Source organism: Callithrix jacchus, chromosome 13 (genome assembly GCF_049354715.1).
Source record: "Callithrix jacchus isolate 240 chromosome 13, calJac240_pri, whole genome shotgun sequence".
Lineage (NCBI taxonomy): Eukaryota > Metazoa > Chordata > Mammalia > Primates > Cebidae > Callithrix > Callithrix jacchus.
The window spans coordinates 60464579-60483741 of NC_133514.1; the positions used below are offsets into that span (position 1 = coordinate 60464579).

At 40.3% G+C, this 19163-nt stretch overlaps 1 protein-coding gene across 4 annotated transcripts in view; it reads left to right on the top strand.

The window, feature by feature from the left end:
* Positions 1 to 19163, top strand: part of MYOM1 (myomesin 1) — a 195149-nt gene that overhangs the window by 145618 nt on the left and 30368 nt on the right. For all 4 annotated transcript variants that reach the window (XM_035270670.3, XM_078347837.1, XM_035270669.3 and 1 more), the window contains 3 exons: positions 13059 to 13215; positions 14918 to 15024; positions 15142 to 15186. In XM_035270670.3, the coding sequence (XP_035126561.1) occupies positions 13059 to 13215; positions 14918 to 15024; positions 15142 to 15186 (309 nt within the window). The remainder of the gene's footprint in view (positions 1 to 13058; positions 13216 to 14917; positions 15025 to 15141; positions 15187 to 19163) is intronic.

Sequence of the window (19163 nt, forward strand, 5' to 3'; positions counted from 1 at the left end):
TTAAGTTACATAAAGGCAAGCAGTGGAGGCCGGGCACTGTGGCTCACGTCTATAACCCCAACACTTTGGGCAGCTGAGGCAGGAAGAACCTAGGAGTTCGAGACCAGCTGGGCAACTTGACAAAACCTCACCTCTAGAAAATGTTTAAATTAGCTAGATGTGGTGGCACATGCCTGTCATCCCAGCTACTTGGAGGCTGAGGTAGGAGGATCACTTGAGCCTAGGTGGTCAAGGCTGCAGGGAGCCATGTTTTCACCATTGCATTCTAGCATGGGTGACAGAGTGAAACCCTGTCTCAAAGAGATGATAAAGTATGTCACTTTGAAGACTCCAAAGGGGAAGAGCTGAAGGTGGTGTGGATGATGAAAAATTACGTACTGGGTACAATGTGCATTATTGGGGGTTATGGATACCCCAAAAGCCATGACATAACTGCTGTGCCAACTAGGCATGTAATGGAATTGCATATATGCCCTATAAATTTGTACAAATTTTTTTAAATCACCCAATTATATTATTTATATTCATTCTAGTACAAGCACTTTTGCTTTAATCTGTCCCTATTTTCAGGCTGAAATAAACAAAGAGCAGATACAGAATGGAATATTTATTTTTCTGATGAGAAAAGAATGTAAACATAGAAAACTGCTTTCACTGCATGTTACTTGAAAAGAATATAAAATGAACGCTTTGAGAAAATATCTGCCCCTTTCATCCTGTTTCTTCATAAGCAGTTTTCAGCTAGTCTTATAAGTACTCTCTAGACATGGGCCTGACAAAAGTGACCTCCTTAGACGAAATTGTGGTAGGTGTCTGTAAGAAGTGCCACACTTCATATAAATAACCTTTGCAAAATTTCATGAGAAAACAGAAAAGTGCTAGGAATGTATACACCAGGTAAAAGGTAACACACAAAGACACCAGAACACATATTGCTATAGAAATCAAATCCTTCAGCTGACAGTTGTGTGATATTAAAGGTGCCAAATGGACATCTCCAAGAACCCAAGGGCAGAGTTTACTCTCAGAACACCATAGATTGCTACACAAGTAAACTCTTAATCTAGTCTGGGCTATATCAGAAGCCCTGGGTTCCAAACCTGATTGTTAAAAGAGCTTAAGTCAATTTCTTATTTTCTCATCTTTAGCCTCAGACTGGCAGGTGACCAGGCATGACATTAGCAGAGCCATCACTAGAGAAATTTTGCCACCAGAAAAGGATCTGCTGGTGACCTCCTGGGTGAGAGTTTTGTTTCACTGGCTGGAAGGAACCAAAAGTCATTTGTGTGCCATTCCATTCCTAGACTAACTACCAAGAGCTGTGACACCGCTATGCTAAGCAGCGCCCACAGACAAACCATTGGCTCACAGCCTAAAGAAGAACCCTGGATACACGAAGTCCAAATGCTTTCCCATGAAAGAGCACCAGAATCCTGTGACATCTGAGCCTGTTTTATATGCAGTAGGCACAGGCACACCCTCACTGTTGCCACTTGTATTTCCTGATCTCCTACTGTGTGTCAGGAGCCATTTGGATCCCAGGAATAATGAGGCTTCATTGCTGCACACTGGGCTTACAATCTAATGGAAAAGATAATGTTTATAGCATAGGATGATGAGAGCTGGGATAGGTATTCATAAAGGATTTCTTATAGCCAAATAGGCTATAAACTAGGTAGCAAGGTTTTATAAGTCCCTATAAAAACTTTATATGTAGCCTAAAATTTTCTGTAGGTATTCATGTTGTTAGATATCAACATATTACTTTTACCCACATTATTTATTTCATGTTGGAATACATGGCAGGGGAGCGTGTTATCAACTTCGAGATTTGGGATGTGAAACTTGGATTGCTATTTCAGAAGAACAACTTTTTAGGGGATGCATTATTAAAATTTCAGGTAGAAAACAAAGCTATCTTGTAATAGCAAACCACAAACATATCTAACAAGATACTTCAAGTGTAATTTGAATTCCACTGTAATAGTTAACTTAATCTACTGGGGTTGGTAGGGTCACTGGTTCCCTTTGAAGTCAAAGAATACATTGCAAGTGGACGTATTCTTGTCTCATTGTGCTGGTAATGAGAATCCAGATAATGGACTGAGTGTGTCATGCTTTACCAAGAAAACTATTAGCTGAAGAAGCCTATGAAAATAACAGAGTGAAACATAATGTGGATGAGTTGGTGCATAAAAAGAGGATGTTCTCTTCTTGGTATTAGATATTTTAAAAACAGTAGGTGTAGTTGATTGCATCAAGCCTGGGGTAAAGATGAAGGCCATGTGAGCCAGATCAGATGGAAGACGAGAGAGAGACCTGCCAAAGCCTGGCAGGTGATCTGGAGGGCACCACAGCTGGCAGTACAGACCACATGTATTCTTACCAGAGCAACTGAGCAGTGGGCAGGAGAATCAGGTGATGGGCTGAGTCCCAAGCAAAACTGGGTTATAGAAGTTAGCTTGGTCACAAGGAGCAAGGTAGGTTAGGAGAAAGCAATTATCAGAAGGAATTGTGAGTTGGGACTGAGTTGGTAACCTACTAAGCAAGGGCTCATTACAATCCCAGTGTCTAAACACTGGTTGGTTCCAGAGACTGGCAGGAATGAGAAGGCAAATGTGTGCTCAGTGGCCAAGTGGTGGAGTCCATGAAGTGAAAAATTCTAAAGCAGGAAGCCAGACTAACTTTAAAGATGAGCTCAGCTGGTTCACTTAGAAAACTGCGCTTGTATTTGCTCACTAACTGATCTCTTTCATATGTTGGGACTGTAGTTCTCAACCTTACCTGTACATTAGAATCATACCAGGAACTTTTTAAAATACTGATATCCAGACTCTATTCAAGACCAATTAAATCAGGATCTTTAGTGCTAAAGGGATGATGACAGAAGATCAGATATTCTAAAAAACAAAAACAAACAAAACTCTTAGGCTAGGTACCTGAGCATAGGCTTATTGCTGTTTGTTTAGCTCTTTAGGTAATTCCAGTGTGACAACTAGGCTTGTGAACTGTACATTAGACCATGGCTCTTCAATATAGAAACTGTGCCTTTTCTGTACATATGCTGAGAGTCCAGCATAGTACCTGGTATATAGTAGCTAATTTATTGAATGAAAATATAATGAATGACTAACCTGTTTGCCAGTGAGTATGACTCTGTCTTGTAGCCTCAGTGTGTGCAGTTTATCCTAATCGTCTTGTACTGCCTGCCCTGGATATGATGGGTGAGCTGGGAAAGTAACATCTGGTGAGGCTCCAATATGGGCATAAGGGTGAATGAGCAGCTGCCAGTCCTCATCTGAAACACGGGGAAGCTCAGTGTTACACGTGACTGATCACATTAATTCACTTTTGTCTTTTTTTTTTTTTTTTTTTTTTAAGACAGAGTCTCACTCTGCCGCCCAGGCTGGAGTGCAGTGGCGTGATCTCAGCAACCTCTGCCTCTCAGGTTCAACCAGTTTCCTGCCTCGACCTCCCAGGTAGCTGGGATTGCAGGCAGCTGCCACCACACCCAGCTAAGTTTTACATTTTTAGTAGAGATAAAATTTCACCATCTTGGCCAGACTGGTCTTGAACTCCTGACCTCGTGATCTACCTGCCTCAGCCTCCCAAAGTGCTGGGATTACAGGCGTGAGCCACCATGCCCAGCCCCACTCTTGAATATTTTAAACATCACCACACACATCCATTACCTACACCATGGAGAACAAATAATTAAAGCTTTTAAAAGTGATATATTCATGCTCATGTAAAACACCGTATGAGGAAGATTTATATCAGATTATGAAATGTATAGGAAGGTGAACAGTTTACTGTGATTTTATTTAAGCTTTTAAATTTCTTTTTTATCATTTTTGTGGGGAAGGGAGAGAAAAGTGGAATGAAATGAATTAATTTCCAAATAGATCATTTTAGTCCTGAGCTGCACCTGAACCCATTCACATCCTGGGAGTTCTTGGCAAGCCTTGAGGGACCAATGGAATGCTGTCTTGGTTCTGTAATTCCAACACTTTGGGAGTCCAGATAGGAGGATCACTTGAGCCCAGGAGTTGGAGATCGCCCTGAGCAACATAGTCAGACCCTGTCTCTATTAGAAAAGAATAGGGGCCAGGCACGGTGGCTCATGCCTATAATCCCAGCACTTTGGGAGGCCGAAGTGGGTGGATCATGAGGTCAAGAGATCGAGACCATCCTGGTCAACAAGGTGAAACCCCGTCTCTACTAAAAATACAAAAATTAGCTGGGTATGATGGTGCGCGCCTGTAATCCCAGCTACTCGGGAGGCTGAGGCAGAAGAATTGCTTGAACCCAGGAGGTGGAGGTTGTGGTGAGCCGAGATCATGCCATTGCACTCCAGTTTGGGTAACGACAGCGAAACTCCGTCTTAAAGAAAAAAAAGAAAAGAAAAGAATAGGAAATAAAATAAAAAATAATAATGTAAAATGAGATCTGTTACCATCCGTTATCTCTGTGTCTGTATTAAGGATTTGCTTAAGGTTGAGGAGCGGACTAGTGACAGCTCTTCTTGAATCCTTTTTAGGCAAAAACAATAACTCTCTCATGTTTTATACCTAAATCTCCTGAGATCTTAATTAAATTCTCCATAATTATGAGCAGGTCATGATCATTTTTGAGGTCGTTTCTGAGAAAATCTAAGTGATGCCAAATTTTGGTCCACTTTTTCAGTCCAGCTTCGTGGGAAAGTGGGATGGCCTCTTATCTGGATAAGAATACCGACAAGGACTGCTTTACTCTGATAGCAGAACATCAAACCTGCTTCCTGCCCCTTAATTATCAGAACCATGTTGATCATCAATCAACTTGAGAGAAGATGCCTCTTTAGGCATTTCTCAGAGTTCAGCCATGGACTAATTTACAGGAGCTCAGCTCTTGGAAAAACCTCAGCTAAGCTGTGGGACATTCTGAAAAGAAAATTTGGCCAGGTACAGTGGTTCATGTCTATTATCCCAGCACTTTGGGAGACCAAGCGGGCAGATTACCTGAGATCAGCCATTTGAGATAAGCCTGGCCAACATGGTGAAATCCCATCTCTACTAAAAATACAAAAAATTTAGGTGGGTATGTGGTGAGCATCTGTAAGCCCAGCTCCTCAGGTAGCTGAGGCCGGAGAATTGCTTGAACCTGGAAGGCAGAGGTCACAGTGAGCCAAGACCACACCACTGTACTCCAGCCTGGATGACAGAGCAAGACTCCATCTCAAAAAAAAAAAAAAACAGAAAGAAAGAAAAAGGAAAATGTGAGGAGGATGTTATAGGTAGACTTTTCTCTCGGGCTTTTTCTGTGACATTGTACCAAATTAATCTCCACGAGGCACTCTCTGGCGGGTTAGCCTGGGGCATGTTAGAAATGCTGAAATGCTGTCACTGGCTGGGCACAGTGCCTCACATCTGTAATCCCAGCACTTTGGGCAGCCGAGGCAGGTGGATCACAAGGTCAGGAGTTCAAGACTAGCCTGGCCAATATGGTGAAACCCCCTCTCTACTAAAAATACAAAAATTAGCCAGGTGTGCTGGTGTGCGCCTGTAAGCCCAGCTATTTGGGAGGCTCCACCCTCCAGGAGGTGGAGGTTGCAATGAGTTGAGATTGTGCCACTGCACTCCAGCCTGTGTGACAGAGCAAGACTCCATCTCAGTGGAAAAAAAAAAAAAGAAAAGAAATGCTGTCATTGCTTTATAGGCTAATACATCAGCTTTGGTTTTGCTAGGGCATCTCTACAAAGAATTATCCATTTGAATATCATGTATCTTTTGTTAAATTGCAATAGAATTTTTTGCCTACTATGTACAGGATCCTTATTTAAATAATTCTATAATTCCTTTTAGATTTTGATATGTGAAAAAATTAGCCCGAGATAAACATGTCTGTTTCCTCTAATATAAATAGAAAGCTTTAACCCTACATGTCCTTCCTTTTCAGATGCAAAAAAGCTTCCTAGCTTATTTTTGTTTTTCCTACTTTTAAATATTCCAAGAGATATATTTCATTTTAAACACCTGCTTTCTCTCATTTATTCCTTGCTGTACCAAGTAATTTCTTTAAAGTATTTCCCCAAAATATCTTTCTTCTCTAAACCCAGGGTGAAGAAAGTCTATCTTTTCTCCAAAGTCAACGTCAATTTACTTTCCCATTATAAGCATCTTTAAAAAATGCCTTTATTCAAATGACTATGTTAATAAAGCCAAACAGTAACAGAAGGCTTTGAGCTTGAGGCCAGGTGTGGTGGCTCATGCCTGTAATCCCAGCACTTTGGGAGGTCAAGGCAGGTGGATCACTTGAGGTCAGATCTTCAAGACCAGCCTGGTCAACCTGATGAAACCCCTTCTCTACTAAAATATGAAAATTAGCTGGTTGTGGTGGTGCATGTCTGTAATCCCAGCTACTCAGGAGGCTGAGGCAGGAGAATTGCTTGAACCTGGGTGGGGTAGAGGTTGTAGTGAGCCAAGATCACGTCACTCTACTACAGATGGCAACAGAGCAAGACTCCATCTCAAAAAAAAAAAAAAGGCTTTGAACTTGAAAAGCCATATTATAAGAGTGTGATAACATCAGCATTGTAATTCTTGTGACAAATAGGAAAGGAGCCATAACTTGTTGCATTTTCATACTCTCTTGCATTTACATTATTTGACATTGTAAATGACATTAGTTCAAGTGCATTCTTTCTTTGAAATATTATTTTGACTAAACATTTTCCAAGGAGAATTGCAATGTAACTCCAGAAATATGCTTAAAGAACTAGTATCTGAAATATTGTAAGCAAATTTGATTTTTTTAAAACCTTGAGATTACGATTACTTTTTGAATTCTACTTTCCATCAGTTGGCAGCATCATTGATTTGTTAGGGAAAGCCTGGGTAACACAGTGAGACCCCACCTCTTCAAAAAATAGAAAATTGACCAGGAGTGGTGGTGCATGCCTGTAATCCCAGCTACTTGGGAGGCTGAGGCAGGATGATTGCTTGAGCCCAAGAAGTTGAGGCTGCAGTAAGCCATGATTGCACTCCAACTGGGAGACAGAGTGAGACTCTGTCTCAAAAAATTTGTCAAGGAGGAGCTCTAGCTTCAAATTCTGAGTATAAAATTAAGTAGGAAACCCACTGCCACTAGAATATTTTCTTTGTTAGTGGTTCTCCCTTCCCACTGCACAAACAAATCAATCCACTGTGACTGCAGTATTGCAGTTGAGAAAGAGATTAAGTGACATGAGGCCAGCTGAAGTGGAAAACTTAGAGTTATCAGTCAAATCAGTCTCCAGGAAGGCTCAGAGGTTAGGGATTTTTTGGACAATTTGGTAGATGGGGGCTAGGGAATGGGTGCTCCTGATTGGTTGGGAATGAAATCATAGGGCTGTGGAAAATGGTCCTCATATGCTGAATCCATCTCTGGGTGGGGCCACAGTTAGTTGAGTCACAAGTCATGAGTCTGGCTGGAGTCAGTCTGAAAAACATCTAAAAAAACCAATCTTAGGTTTTATAATACTGATGTTATCTATAGGAGCAATTGGGAATGTCACAGATCTTGTGACCTCTGGCCACATGACATCTAAGCAGTAAGGGATCATAGAAACTACACCTGTCTTTACTACACAACTTCTACACTACACAACTTCTCATTAATGGTTTCAGCCCCCAAACAGAGAAGAGAACTATTGTCATTCTGGCTTTCAAGTTAAACTATATACTAAACTTCTCTCAAAGTTGGTTTAGACTATACCCAGGAATGACCAGGGGCAGCTTGGAGGTCAGAAGCAAGATGAAGTCAACTATGTTATAACTTTGCAAAGGCAGTTTCATCAGTGATTTTATTTTCTTTCACTTCTTTATCAAAATATTGGTGTTATACTTCAGCTTTAATAAGACAGGTTCCAATAAAATCAATGTCACAATCTTAAACTGCCATTTATCTTTTTTTTTTTTTTTTTTCCTGAGATGGAGTCTCACTATGTCACCCAGGCTGGAGTGCAGTGGCATGATCTCGGCTCACTGAAACCTCTTCCTCCTGGTTCAAGTGATTCTCCTGCCTCATCCTCATGAGTAGCTGGGATTACAGGCATGCGCTACCACGTCCAGCTAATTTTTGTATTTTTAGTAAAGACTGGGTTTCACCATGTTAATCAGGCTGGTCTTGAACTCCTGAACTCGTGATCCACCTGTCTTGGCCTCCCAAAGTGCTGGGATTACAGGTGTGAGCCAACATGCCTGGCGGCATTTATCTTTTAAAGCTGGTTTTTTTTTTCTCAGTCCAGTCCCTGGCCTGTGTAAATATGTAAGGAAAATATAAAAGACATTTGTAGAATTTGACCGTATGCTCAATAAACTAAACAATCAGTGCAACTTTCTGAAAAATAAAAATCCAATCAAATAATACTCTTAGCAAGTTTTAATTTTTAAACCTTAAGTGCCAAATATAGTTTTAACTGTTTTTATTTATTTCCTTTATTGTTCATTTATTTAATAAATCCACCAGTAGCACCCACAATTATGTGTCCATAAGTTGAAGAAATGTTCCTGCCTCTCTATTCCACCCACTACAGATATTGCTTATGATATACTGATTTGACATAATTAATCAAGAAAAGCTTCACAGATAAGGAAAACTCTTAGATACTGGTTGATATTACCGATAATCCTTACCTCTTTGGTTCTCTCCTAGCAATTACTTGTTTCTTTTTGCTTTTGTTTGGAGACACCCATTTTGTCACCCAGGCTGGAGTGCAGTGGCATGATCATTGCTCACTGCAGCCTCCATCTCCCAGGCTCAAGTGATCCACCTACCTCAGCTTCCCAGGTAGCTGGTGCTATAGGTGTTAGCCACCACAGCCCACTAATTTAAATTTTTTTTGTAGATACAGAGTCTCATTTTGTTGCCAAGATTGGTCTCAAACTCCTGGGGTCAGGCAATCCACCTGCCTTGGCCTCCCAAAGTTTTAGGATTACAGGAGTGAGCCATTGGGCTGAGCCAATTACCTAATTTTAAATTACAATTTTTAATGTCAGACTTTAAAAAAATTTCACACAGTTTTCTAAAAGTATAAATGATCCCATTGTTTTCTAAAAGTATGAATGATCCCATTTCTTATGTTACAACTCACTATAAGGTAATGATCTATCACTCCAAGATTTTTGTTTCCAGTGAGTCATACATTATTTTTGAAATGCAGATGTGGCTTGGAACCTAAAAATAACATATTTTATTTAAAAAGGCAAACAAACAACATCTTTTGTTTCATTTCATATTTTCACAAAAGATCTCGAAGTGCTTTACAAAGATTTATTTTTCAGAATACAGTTACCCCTCTTTAACCCAGGAGATCAGTTGCGGGACCCCTGTCCTGGTCACATACCAAAATCCAGGAACACGCAAGTCCCTTTATAAAATGGCATAATGTATGTATATAACCTACAGACATCCTCCTTTATACCTTAAATCATCTCTAGCTTACTTAAAATACCTAATATGATATAAATGCTATGTAAAGAGTTGTGATACTGTATAGTTTTTAAGTTTGCATTGTTTTTATTGATGTGTTGTCATGTTTATTGTTTGTTCTCCAAGTATTTTTGATCCACAGTTGGTTGAATCCATGGTTGCAGAGCCCATAGATATGAAGGACCAACTGTACTTCAATGATTCAGCTCTATATTCTTTGCTCAGTAACTGAGGCAACTGGGACAAAAACTAAACAGGATTTTCTCCCTTTTTTTCCTTCCTTCCTTCCTTCCTTCCTTCCTTCCTTCCTTCCTTCCTTCCTTCCTTCCCTCCCTCCCTCCCTCCTTTCTTCCTTCCTTCCTTCCTTCCTTTCTTCCTTCCTTCTTTCCTTCCTTCCTCCCTCTCTTTCTTTCCCTTCCTTATTTCCTTTCTTTCTCTCTTTCTCTTTTTTCTCTTTCTCTCTCTCTTTTCTTCTCTCTTTCTTTCTTCTCTCTCTCTCTCTCTGTCTTTTCTTTTCTTTCCTCTTTTGCCTAGGCTGAAGTGCAGTGGTACAATCTCAGTTCACTGCAACCTCCACCTCTCAGGTTGAAGTCATTCTTGTGCCTAAGCCTCCCAAGTACCTGGGACTACAGAAATGCACCACTACACCTGGCTAATTTGTATAGTTTTAGTAGAGACAGGGTTTCACCTTGTTGGCCAGGCTGGTTCCAAACTCCTGGCCTCAAGTGATCCTCCCTATAACAATCCTCAAGTGTTGTTATAGGGTGAGAAGCTATCTGCCCCTCTAGTAAATAATGTTTGTGAGGCTACTTTTTAGTTTTTCTCCCTCTTCTCTTGATGCCATTTTCGTTATTCTCAATGCTCCTGCTCATAGTAGCTTCTTACCTCCCTTTTTTTTTTTTTTTTTTTGAGATGGAGTCTCCATCTGTCGCCCAGGCTGGAGTGCAATGGTGTGATCTCAGCTCACCACAATCTCCGCCTCCCAGGTTCGTGATTCTCCTGCCTCAGCCTCCTGAGTAGCTGGGATTACAGGCACGCGCCACCACGCCCAGCTAATTTTAGGTCTCACCAAGTTGATCAGGCTGGTTTCAAACTCCTGACCTTGTGATCCACCTGTCTTGACCTCCCAAAGTTCTGGGATTACAGGCGTGAGCCACCATGCCCAGCCTACCTCCCTCTCTTTTTTTAATCTATTGAGAGAAACTTTTTTTAAACCAACTAGGCTTGTGAGAATTGTTTCAAGCAGAGTAAAAAAGGCTCCAAGGCTGGGCACAGTGGCTTATGTCTGTAATCCCAGAACTTTGGGAGGCCAAGGTGGGTGGATCACTTGAGCTCAGGAGTTCGAGACCAGCTGGTAAAAAGGATGAAACCTTGTCTCTACAAAAAATGCAAAAAATTGGATGCGCGCGGTGCCATACACCTGTGATCCTAGCTACTCGGGAGACAGAGGTGGGAGGATCACCTGGGAGGCCAAGGCCACACTGAGCCAAGATCTCGCCACTGTACTCCAACCTGCATGACAGAGTGACACCTTGTCTCAGAAAAAGATCCCAAGTCTCTGGAATTCTCCAGCAAGTGTGCAGCATACTAGTGTGTGGACTTTGTCACGTCAGAACTGGTATTCGAGGCTTATTTGTCTTATTTCGTAGTTTTGGGTAATGTTCCAAATGGGTGAGGTGTTACAGTACAAAAGTTATCTATAGCATTGAGAGAATGGCGAGGCTGATTAAATTGTCCATATTCTTTCAGTTTTGTGGTGATTTTGTTTTCAGAAAAGTCAAATCTTTTACTTTAGTATAATCAAGATTCTTAAGCAATATTTTTGTTGTGAACTTATACATCTAATGTAATAAACTGCAAGCATATGGATGATTCACTTCCTTTTAAAAAGGGACTGCAGATATAACAATGAATGATGGATATAAGCAATCTGTCATGCTTCCAAAATAGGTATTATGCAAAAAGCAAGATGACCTCACTTCTTTTCTCTTCGCAACAATACAGATAGACAAAAATTTCTGTTTATAGTCTTTCTGTGACTCAGTCACACAAACTGTATATTATACTACGGTCTAACCACAACACTCTTCACTGTTAGCCTTCCCTGAAGTTTTAATAAGAGCATTTGTTCAACATATATTACACGAAAATAGAGTTTGAGGATTAGTCACGTGTTATCAGGAATAGAAATAAAATGTGGTCTGCAACTTACAATGGAATACATGTAGCCCTTTAAAAGTAACATACAGTGGACAATTCACTTAAGGAATAATTAAGCCTTTACTTGATTATTATTTCAGTTTATCTATATAACCAAATATGAAAATAGGCCATTGTTGAAGAAAAAGGAATTTTAAAAAAGTTTTCTAGAATTAGTCTTCTCTAAGCTTTGCATGTGCTAACAATTACTTTTTGGAAGTTTCTAGTTGAAGCATACACTGCCATCTGTAGGGACACAAGTTAGATCAACTGTCAAGCTCAGGAATCCAGATCACCCTGCCAGGCGCCATTTGGGCACTGGCTTCCTCTTGGCCTTCCCTTGGGAGAACGTTTGTAATTTTTTTTCCACTAACAAGTTTTATTGGACAGTAGGCCAGGATGTTGGCCTCTTATGATACAGTCTAGAGAGAAAACATTCAATTCCTTTGGAAGGTTTTTTATGCTTTTTTAAAAATACAGCTGTACTTTTCTGCGATTAAATATAATATATTTTTAAATGTATTTTTCCTAATCTACTGAAACAAACCGAGTTTAGACTGGCAATTGAATGAGTATAAATTTCAGTAGAGCATTTTACTCCTTTCAACTGGATTTAGGCACAGATGTGAATGTTTCATATGCTCTACAAATTTTCCTTGAATTCTCTATTAGGTGCAGGTGCAATTTATCATAACTCTCAAAAATAGAATAACTCAAAACACTAACTGAATTTTTTTTAATATAAAACCAATCTTCTTGAAAGAGCTGAATCTCTTGAAACTCATTTCCATTTAAATTTCCATGCAGTTCAATAATAGTCATTTTTCGGTTGCTGTCACTCTAATCTAGAGGGGCATCTTTAAATTGATTTATGGTTATGTGATCCACAGAGCAGGCATCCATATGTTTCTCCACTCTTAAATGACTTACAGACTTTGAATATGTGAATATAGGTGATTCTTAGTCTCTCTACTTTCTCCCATTCCATTTGCCTTTGGGTTCTTCATCGCTATCTACGCTTTCCTGATGACTGATTGCATGTGGATATTATTGAAGCAAAAGTCATGAATTAGGGCCTGATAAGAATCAATTGATTTTCCCTTTTCCCAAAGCTGCCCTGTCTCATTCTTGCAATCAATCCACTCCCATAACTGTACCATCAGTCACATCACAAACAATACTGTCCATGGTATTGACTCTACCTACGAAATGTGATGCATTCATCTGATTTTGTGTCATAGCATAAAAGTTGAATTGTAGAGTAGGACTGTCCACCCACATGAGCAGTGAAGCTTCTCCCTGACCTGGGCTCAGGGCTCTACTTTAGGGCTAAAGGATCTCAAAGTAACAAATTCTTAATTGGTTGCTTTCCTCCACGAAGTATCAGTGCCTTCTTTTTGATCTTATAGGAACCAAAGAGGTTGTTGTACATGTGGATGATGATGGAATCATTTCATTGAACTTTGAATGTGATCAGATGACTCCAAAGTCCGAGTTCACCTGGTCCAAAGATTATGTATCCACTGAAGACTCTCCACGGATAGAAGTCGAAAGCAAGGGCAACAAGTAAGGACTATGTCCATCACAATATGGGTTTCTTTTTCACTACAGGAGAATGAGATGAGCTCTTTGATTCTACTTAAGTTGCTTGGAATAAGAGGATGAAGTCATATATATTTATATCTGGTATTGTAGAAAATAATAACCAACTTACCTAAAAAATAATCATCCTAGACTGGCTCATTGGCTCACACCTGAGATCCTAGCAACTTGGGAGACTGAGGCAGAAGGATTACTTCAGCTAGGGGTTTAAGACCAACCTGGGCAACATAGTGAGACACTGTCTCTAACAAAATAAAATAATAATAATAACCCTTAGAAAGTACTTTTTATATTATTCCATTTAAAGTGCTTTCTTATTTATTTTCTCATTTATGTTGTTAGAAGCATTTGATTGACATGAAGATTAGCTTTAAAGATGATTCTCATTATTTATGAAATTTTGAAATCTTGATGAGGATACTTATAGGGGGCTAGGAAGAACTTGCTGGCTCAAGTCATGGTAAATTAAATGGATTGAGGATAATCTCTTCTGCTTTTTTCACCAGCTCTCATGAGTGACACAATAGTACCTGGGGGAAAAGCTCTATATAGAAGCACAAGATCAACCAGCTCTAGGTCCAGCTCTACCGGGAGCTGGCTACATAACCTTGGGCAGCTATTTAACTTCCACAAACCTCAGATTCTTTTTTCTATAAAATGAGGGAGGGGAGAATTGAGGAATTGTATGATCTATCATTTCTGTGCAGCTCCAAGATTTTGAGTGTTCTTTTTACTTTGCTTTACAGCAAAAACTTATCAAGCTTTATATTTTCATAGTGTCAATCACATTGGATTAATATGATAAAGAAAAGTATTTGATAAAGCACAGTATTTCTAAGTACTCTTTTCTATTACAATGAAGCCCAGTATATCTCAGAAATAAAAGAGAAAACTAGCAATTTTGTTGTAGAATGACAAGGAAATACCGAATATAATTAAAGGATGTTTTTCAGCCACTATGCTGTAAATTTATTGAAACAAAACATATTTGGCCCAAGAAAAGATAGTTGAACAATAAAGCTTTTTTTTTATTTTTTATACTTAACATGTCAATATTTGGTTGATCTTAGACACTGCCTAGCAATATAGCTTGCCAAAGTTAGGAAACAATGAACTCACCCACTGAGCCATTCATTTACTTATTACATGTATTATGTGACAGACAAGGTACTGGGTGCTGGGGATACCAGGTAAACAAAGCAGTTCCTGTCTCTGAAGGCACAGGGATGATACAGTAGGGAGAAAACAGATGCTTATAATACATTCAGAAAACGGAAGAGCAGGAGATGGCATAGGAGAGGCACCCAGAGTTACCGATAGCAAGTTTTGTCCTTGGGGAAGGAAGTGTCAGGCTCCCCACAGGGGCTGATCACTGGATATTTTTCTGTGGGTTGTGCACTGATAAGCAACATAACTTGGGCATGTGGGATATGTGCCAGTTCCACTCCCCTGTCACCATCACCCCCTGGAAGGAGGTAAGAGAAGTCCTTCCAGAGGAAATGACATGTAATCTGAAACACCAAGAACACATAGGCTGCAGTTCAGCAAGATGAGAAGAAGCATCCAAATAAAAGGAATAGCATATGCAAATGGCCAGAGTCAGGGGAAACACAGGCTCACAGATCCCACACGGCCTCATTTCTAAGAAAAATATTTTGTTCCAAAGGACGAAAATGACCTTCAAAGACCTTGGAATGGATGACTTGGGTCTTTACTCTTGCGATGTAACAGACACTGATGGAATAGCATCAAGCTACTTAATAGATGAGGAAGGTAAGTTTAAAATCAGTGCATTCACACATCGAATGTTGCTTTCATTTCTCAATTATTCTTAAGTGACTTTTATTTTAGTAGTTTAAGGTTTTAATTGTTTTCTTTTTCCCCCTACAGAATTGAAACGGTTACTTGCTCTCAGCCATGAACACAAGTTCCCAAGTAAGTATCCATAATACATTCACAGATTTTAGCAGTCTTACTAGGCAGCAACTTCTAGAAGAAATCAGATAACAGCTCTGATGGGATTAAGAGAGAGACCCTTGAGGACATATAATGGAACATACATCAGTAACTACAGTGCTTTCTAGAAGTGATGCCTTTTCTTTTGCCATTGTTCTCCAGAGATATCAAGGATACTAACATAGAAAATAATATCCCATGCTCCGTTACATGGTGAAGTGTGCGGCTACACAGGTGTAACATCTGAGTAATTAAGTTCTTCACTTTTTGCCTACATATGTTGGAATCGCATATATATTTTCTGGATATATATACTTACATATCTTTAGCCAAACTAATCTTTTCCTAAGTAAGATTAGCACTTAAAAGAAGAATTATACCTCGAAATAAAGACAATATGAAGACAGTGCCTACAATTTTAAACTCCTGGAAAATAGGGTAAACATACCTTGGTCAGAAAAAGAATCCCTCTGAACTAGCTACAACCCTTCAATAAAGCACTTTCTCCATAAAAGATTAAACTCCACACTTGACACTAAGAGAAGCGAAGGAAGTCGGAAACGACCCTCGGAAGGTTCCACTGGCCAGAAAGGATCTCTTGCCATTAGTACCCACTGGGCAAGGTAGTGAAGCATCCAGAAAGTTACACCCTGGAGTTTGGCAAAAAAAAAAGTAGAAAGTGATCATATACACTCATTCTATTTTAAATCAGAAATTGTAATACTTAAAATATAAATCCTCCACTAAAAAATAAAGGAGTTTCAGGAATCAAAAAAAACCATATCCCGATTCCAGACTGTGGACAATCTTTGTATGTTTGTATATGTGCATTTTTCTAGGAAGAGTATCCTTCACTTTTAGTAAATTCCCAGTGGAGGGTTGTGACTCACACACTGCTCTAGAACCAATTGCTGACCTACTCATATCTGCAGGGAGTGCCTTGTTTGATAGTGAGGCTGCCTGCTGGTGATATTGGCCTCAGCTATAATGTTCTCAAAACCAACTTTGGGCTGGGCACAGTGGTTCACACCTATAATCCCAGTACTCTGGGAGGCCGCAGTGGGAGGATCACTTGAGCCCAGGAGTTAGAGGCTGCGGTGCACCATGATCATGCTACTGCACCCCACCCTGGGCAACAGAGCAAGACCCTATCTCTAAAAACAAAAACAAACCCAACTTTGTTCAGCAAAGTAGCAGAGTGGAGTGCCCATGAGACGTGACTGTAGGGCGCAGACTTCTAAATTCTAGAGAAGAACCCTCCATGCCGCCATGTGGCATTAGGCAAGTTGTTTCTCATCTGTATGCTTATTCACCATGAAACTGGAAAAGTAGTATCATGAGTGAGGTTTTAAATGTTAACTTTGAAAACGTTAGTTGAAAGTACTGAAGTGTATTGCAAAGTGTTTGGCCTGGACTCTCTTTGACTCACTCTATGCACCTGGGCAGCTCGCTTTTATTTCTCTGTGCCTTGGTTTCTTTTCCAGGAATGGCTATCACAATAGTTTATAGCACCTACTATATAGAAATGCTGTAAGAGGGTAGGGTGCAGTGGCTCACACCTGTAATTCCAGCACTTTGGGAGGCTGAGGCGGGTGGATCTTGAGGTCAGGAGTTCAAGAGCAGCTTGACCAACATGGTGAAACCCCATCTCTACTAAAAAATACAAAAATTAGCTGGATGTGGTGGCATGTGCCTGTAATCCCAGCTACTCGGGAGGCTGAGGAAGGAGAATTGCCTGAACCTGGGAGGTGGAGATTGCAGTGAGCCAAGATCACACCACTGTACTCCAGCCTGGGTGACAGAGCAAGATGACTCCATCTCAAAAAAAAAAAAAAAGAAAGAAAGAAAAGAAAAGAAATGCTTCAAAGATAACAACTATGGGATTGATCGATCCGTGAACTATTCAGGAAAAATATAAACATTAATTGGAACAGACCAGTGACCCTTGAACCTGCTGCCCAGAACAGAAGTCTCCAAGCTGCATAGGAGGGTTGTACCTTCTACTCTCAAACCTTGACAGAAATGGAAAGAAACAGCAGCACCTACTAATCTAGTCAGATGATAAAACTGATTAAGTGTCTAGACAACTGGTCCAAACAACATTTACATTCAGCTTAAATGGTGGAGATGAGAGAAGATGGGCTGTCACTGTGGACCTCAAGATGCCCAGGCCTCCCTGGAGTTCAGTGTTCATATGGCCTTGAAAAGAGAATTCATCCAGGCAGTAGGCATTGCCTGATGTCAATATCATTTATACTGAGATATTTTATCTTGCATAAGCCCAAGAACTCTGATTATTGGTGCTAGGAGAGAGGGTAACAGCAAACTTAGTTATCCTTTTATTAGAGACCCAGTGTTGCATTTTGGTAGGCACAGAGGGAGAACCTAAGAATGTGAGTAAAACTCTGACATGTGGCCAGGCAAGGTGGCTCATGCCTGTATTCCCAGCATTTAGGGAGGCCAGCATGGGAGGATCACTTGAGCCCAGGAGTTCAAGACCAGCCTGGGCAATATGGCGAAACCCCGTCTCTACAAAAATAGAAAAATTAGCCCGGTGTGGCAGCATGCGCCTGTAATCCCAGCTCCTTGGGAGGCTGAAGTGGGAGGATCACTTGAGCCCAGGAGTTGGAGGCTGTAGTGAACTGTGATCATGCCACTGCACTTCAGCCTGGGTGATAGAGTCAGAATTTGTCACAAAATTAAAAATAAAAATAACAAAATAAGAAACTCTGACATGCAAGTATCACAGCACCCAATGCAAGGGTGTTTTTGTTAACCCATGAAAGCAGCATTTTTCATTACTAAAGCCCCAGTTCTTCTCTTTCCCCTACCACTATCAGACCAATGAGGTCACAGCACGATTTTCAGAGGTCTGGTGATAGGAGCAGCACGTGTAATTTCCTGATTCATACTCACTTCCTCGTTGTAAATGCTGGCATGTTAATGAAGTCGTTTTCTTCCGATTTTGTAAGGTTTTAAGCTGTCTTATTTCGTAGAGAATATAATAAAGAGCATGGCATTCCTTTATCTTTTGGCACAGTAAATTCTCCTATTTTAAGCTGTTTTCAAAAATATTTTGAAAACCGCTAAACATGTGCCTTAAAACTACAAATAGCATATTTTACTGAGGTACATTAACCGCCAGAGAAAAGAGCCTAAGGACATTTAGAGCTGAGTAAATGGAAAAATAAAAATGCGCAGAGCTAAAAATACAAGGTGACTTAGTCTATCTTGCCAGTATTGATACTAAATTGCAGTGTGGAAAGTCAGCTTATTTGAATATATGTCCGTACACCAAGAATTGAAGGTATTTTGGGGGATGGGGGGAGGGTACACTTCGGTATTGTCAGCATACTGCCCTTCGTTCGCAGACACCGGTTGTTACCCCTCTTGTACGCATGCGCTGTATGTGTGCAGACATGTACAAGCACATATACATAAATATAGATATATTGGTGTGTGTCCTCTTAGTTGTCCACATATCATATTTTAAAACTGGTGATTGTAAAAATTAACCAGGTATGGTGGCGAGCGCCTGTAATCCCAGTTACTCTGGAGGCTGAGGCAGGAGAATCGCTTGAACCAGGGAGGTAGAAGTTGCAGTGAGCTGAGATTGTGCTGCTGCCCTCCAGCCTGGGCAACAGAGTGAGACTCCATCTCAAAAAAAAATTGGTGTTGGTAGATGTTGTAGAAGCAACTAGAGGAGGAAAGAGATGCCAAACTATTAACAGCCAACATTAATAGAGCATTATTATATGCCAGGCTCTTTATAGGGAATTTAAACAGGATATATTCTTTGAATTCCACAATGACCTTAAAACGATTGGTATTGTGGCAATTGGATTTTAGAGGGGAAGAACATGAGGCCCAGAGAGGTCAAGTAAAACTAGATCATTTGCACACAGCTGGTTAAACCCAGGTTCTCTGCCTCTGGAGCCTGCTCCCCTGACCACAAC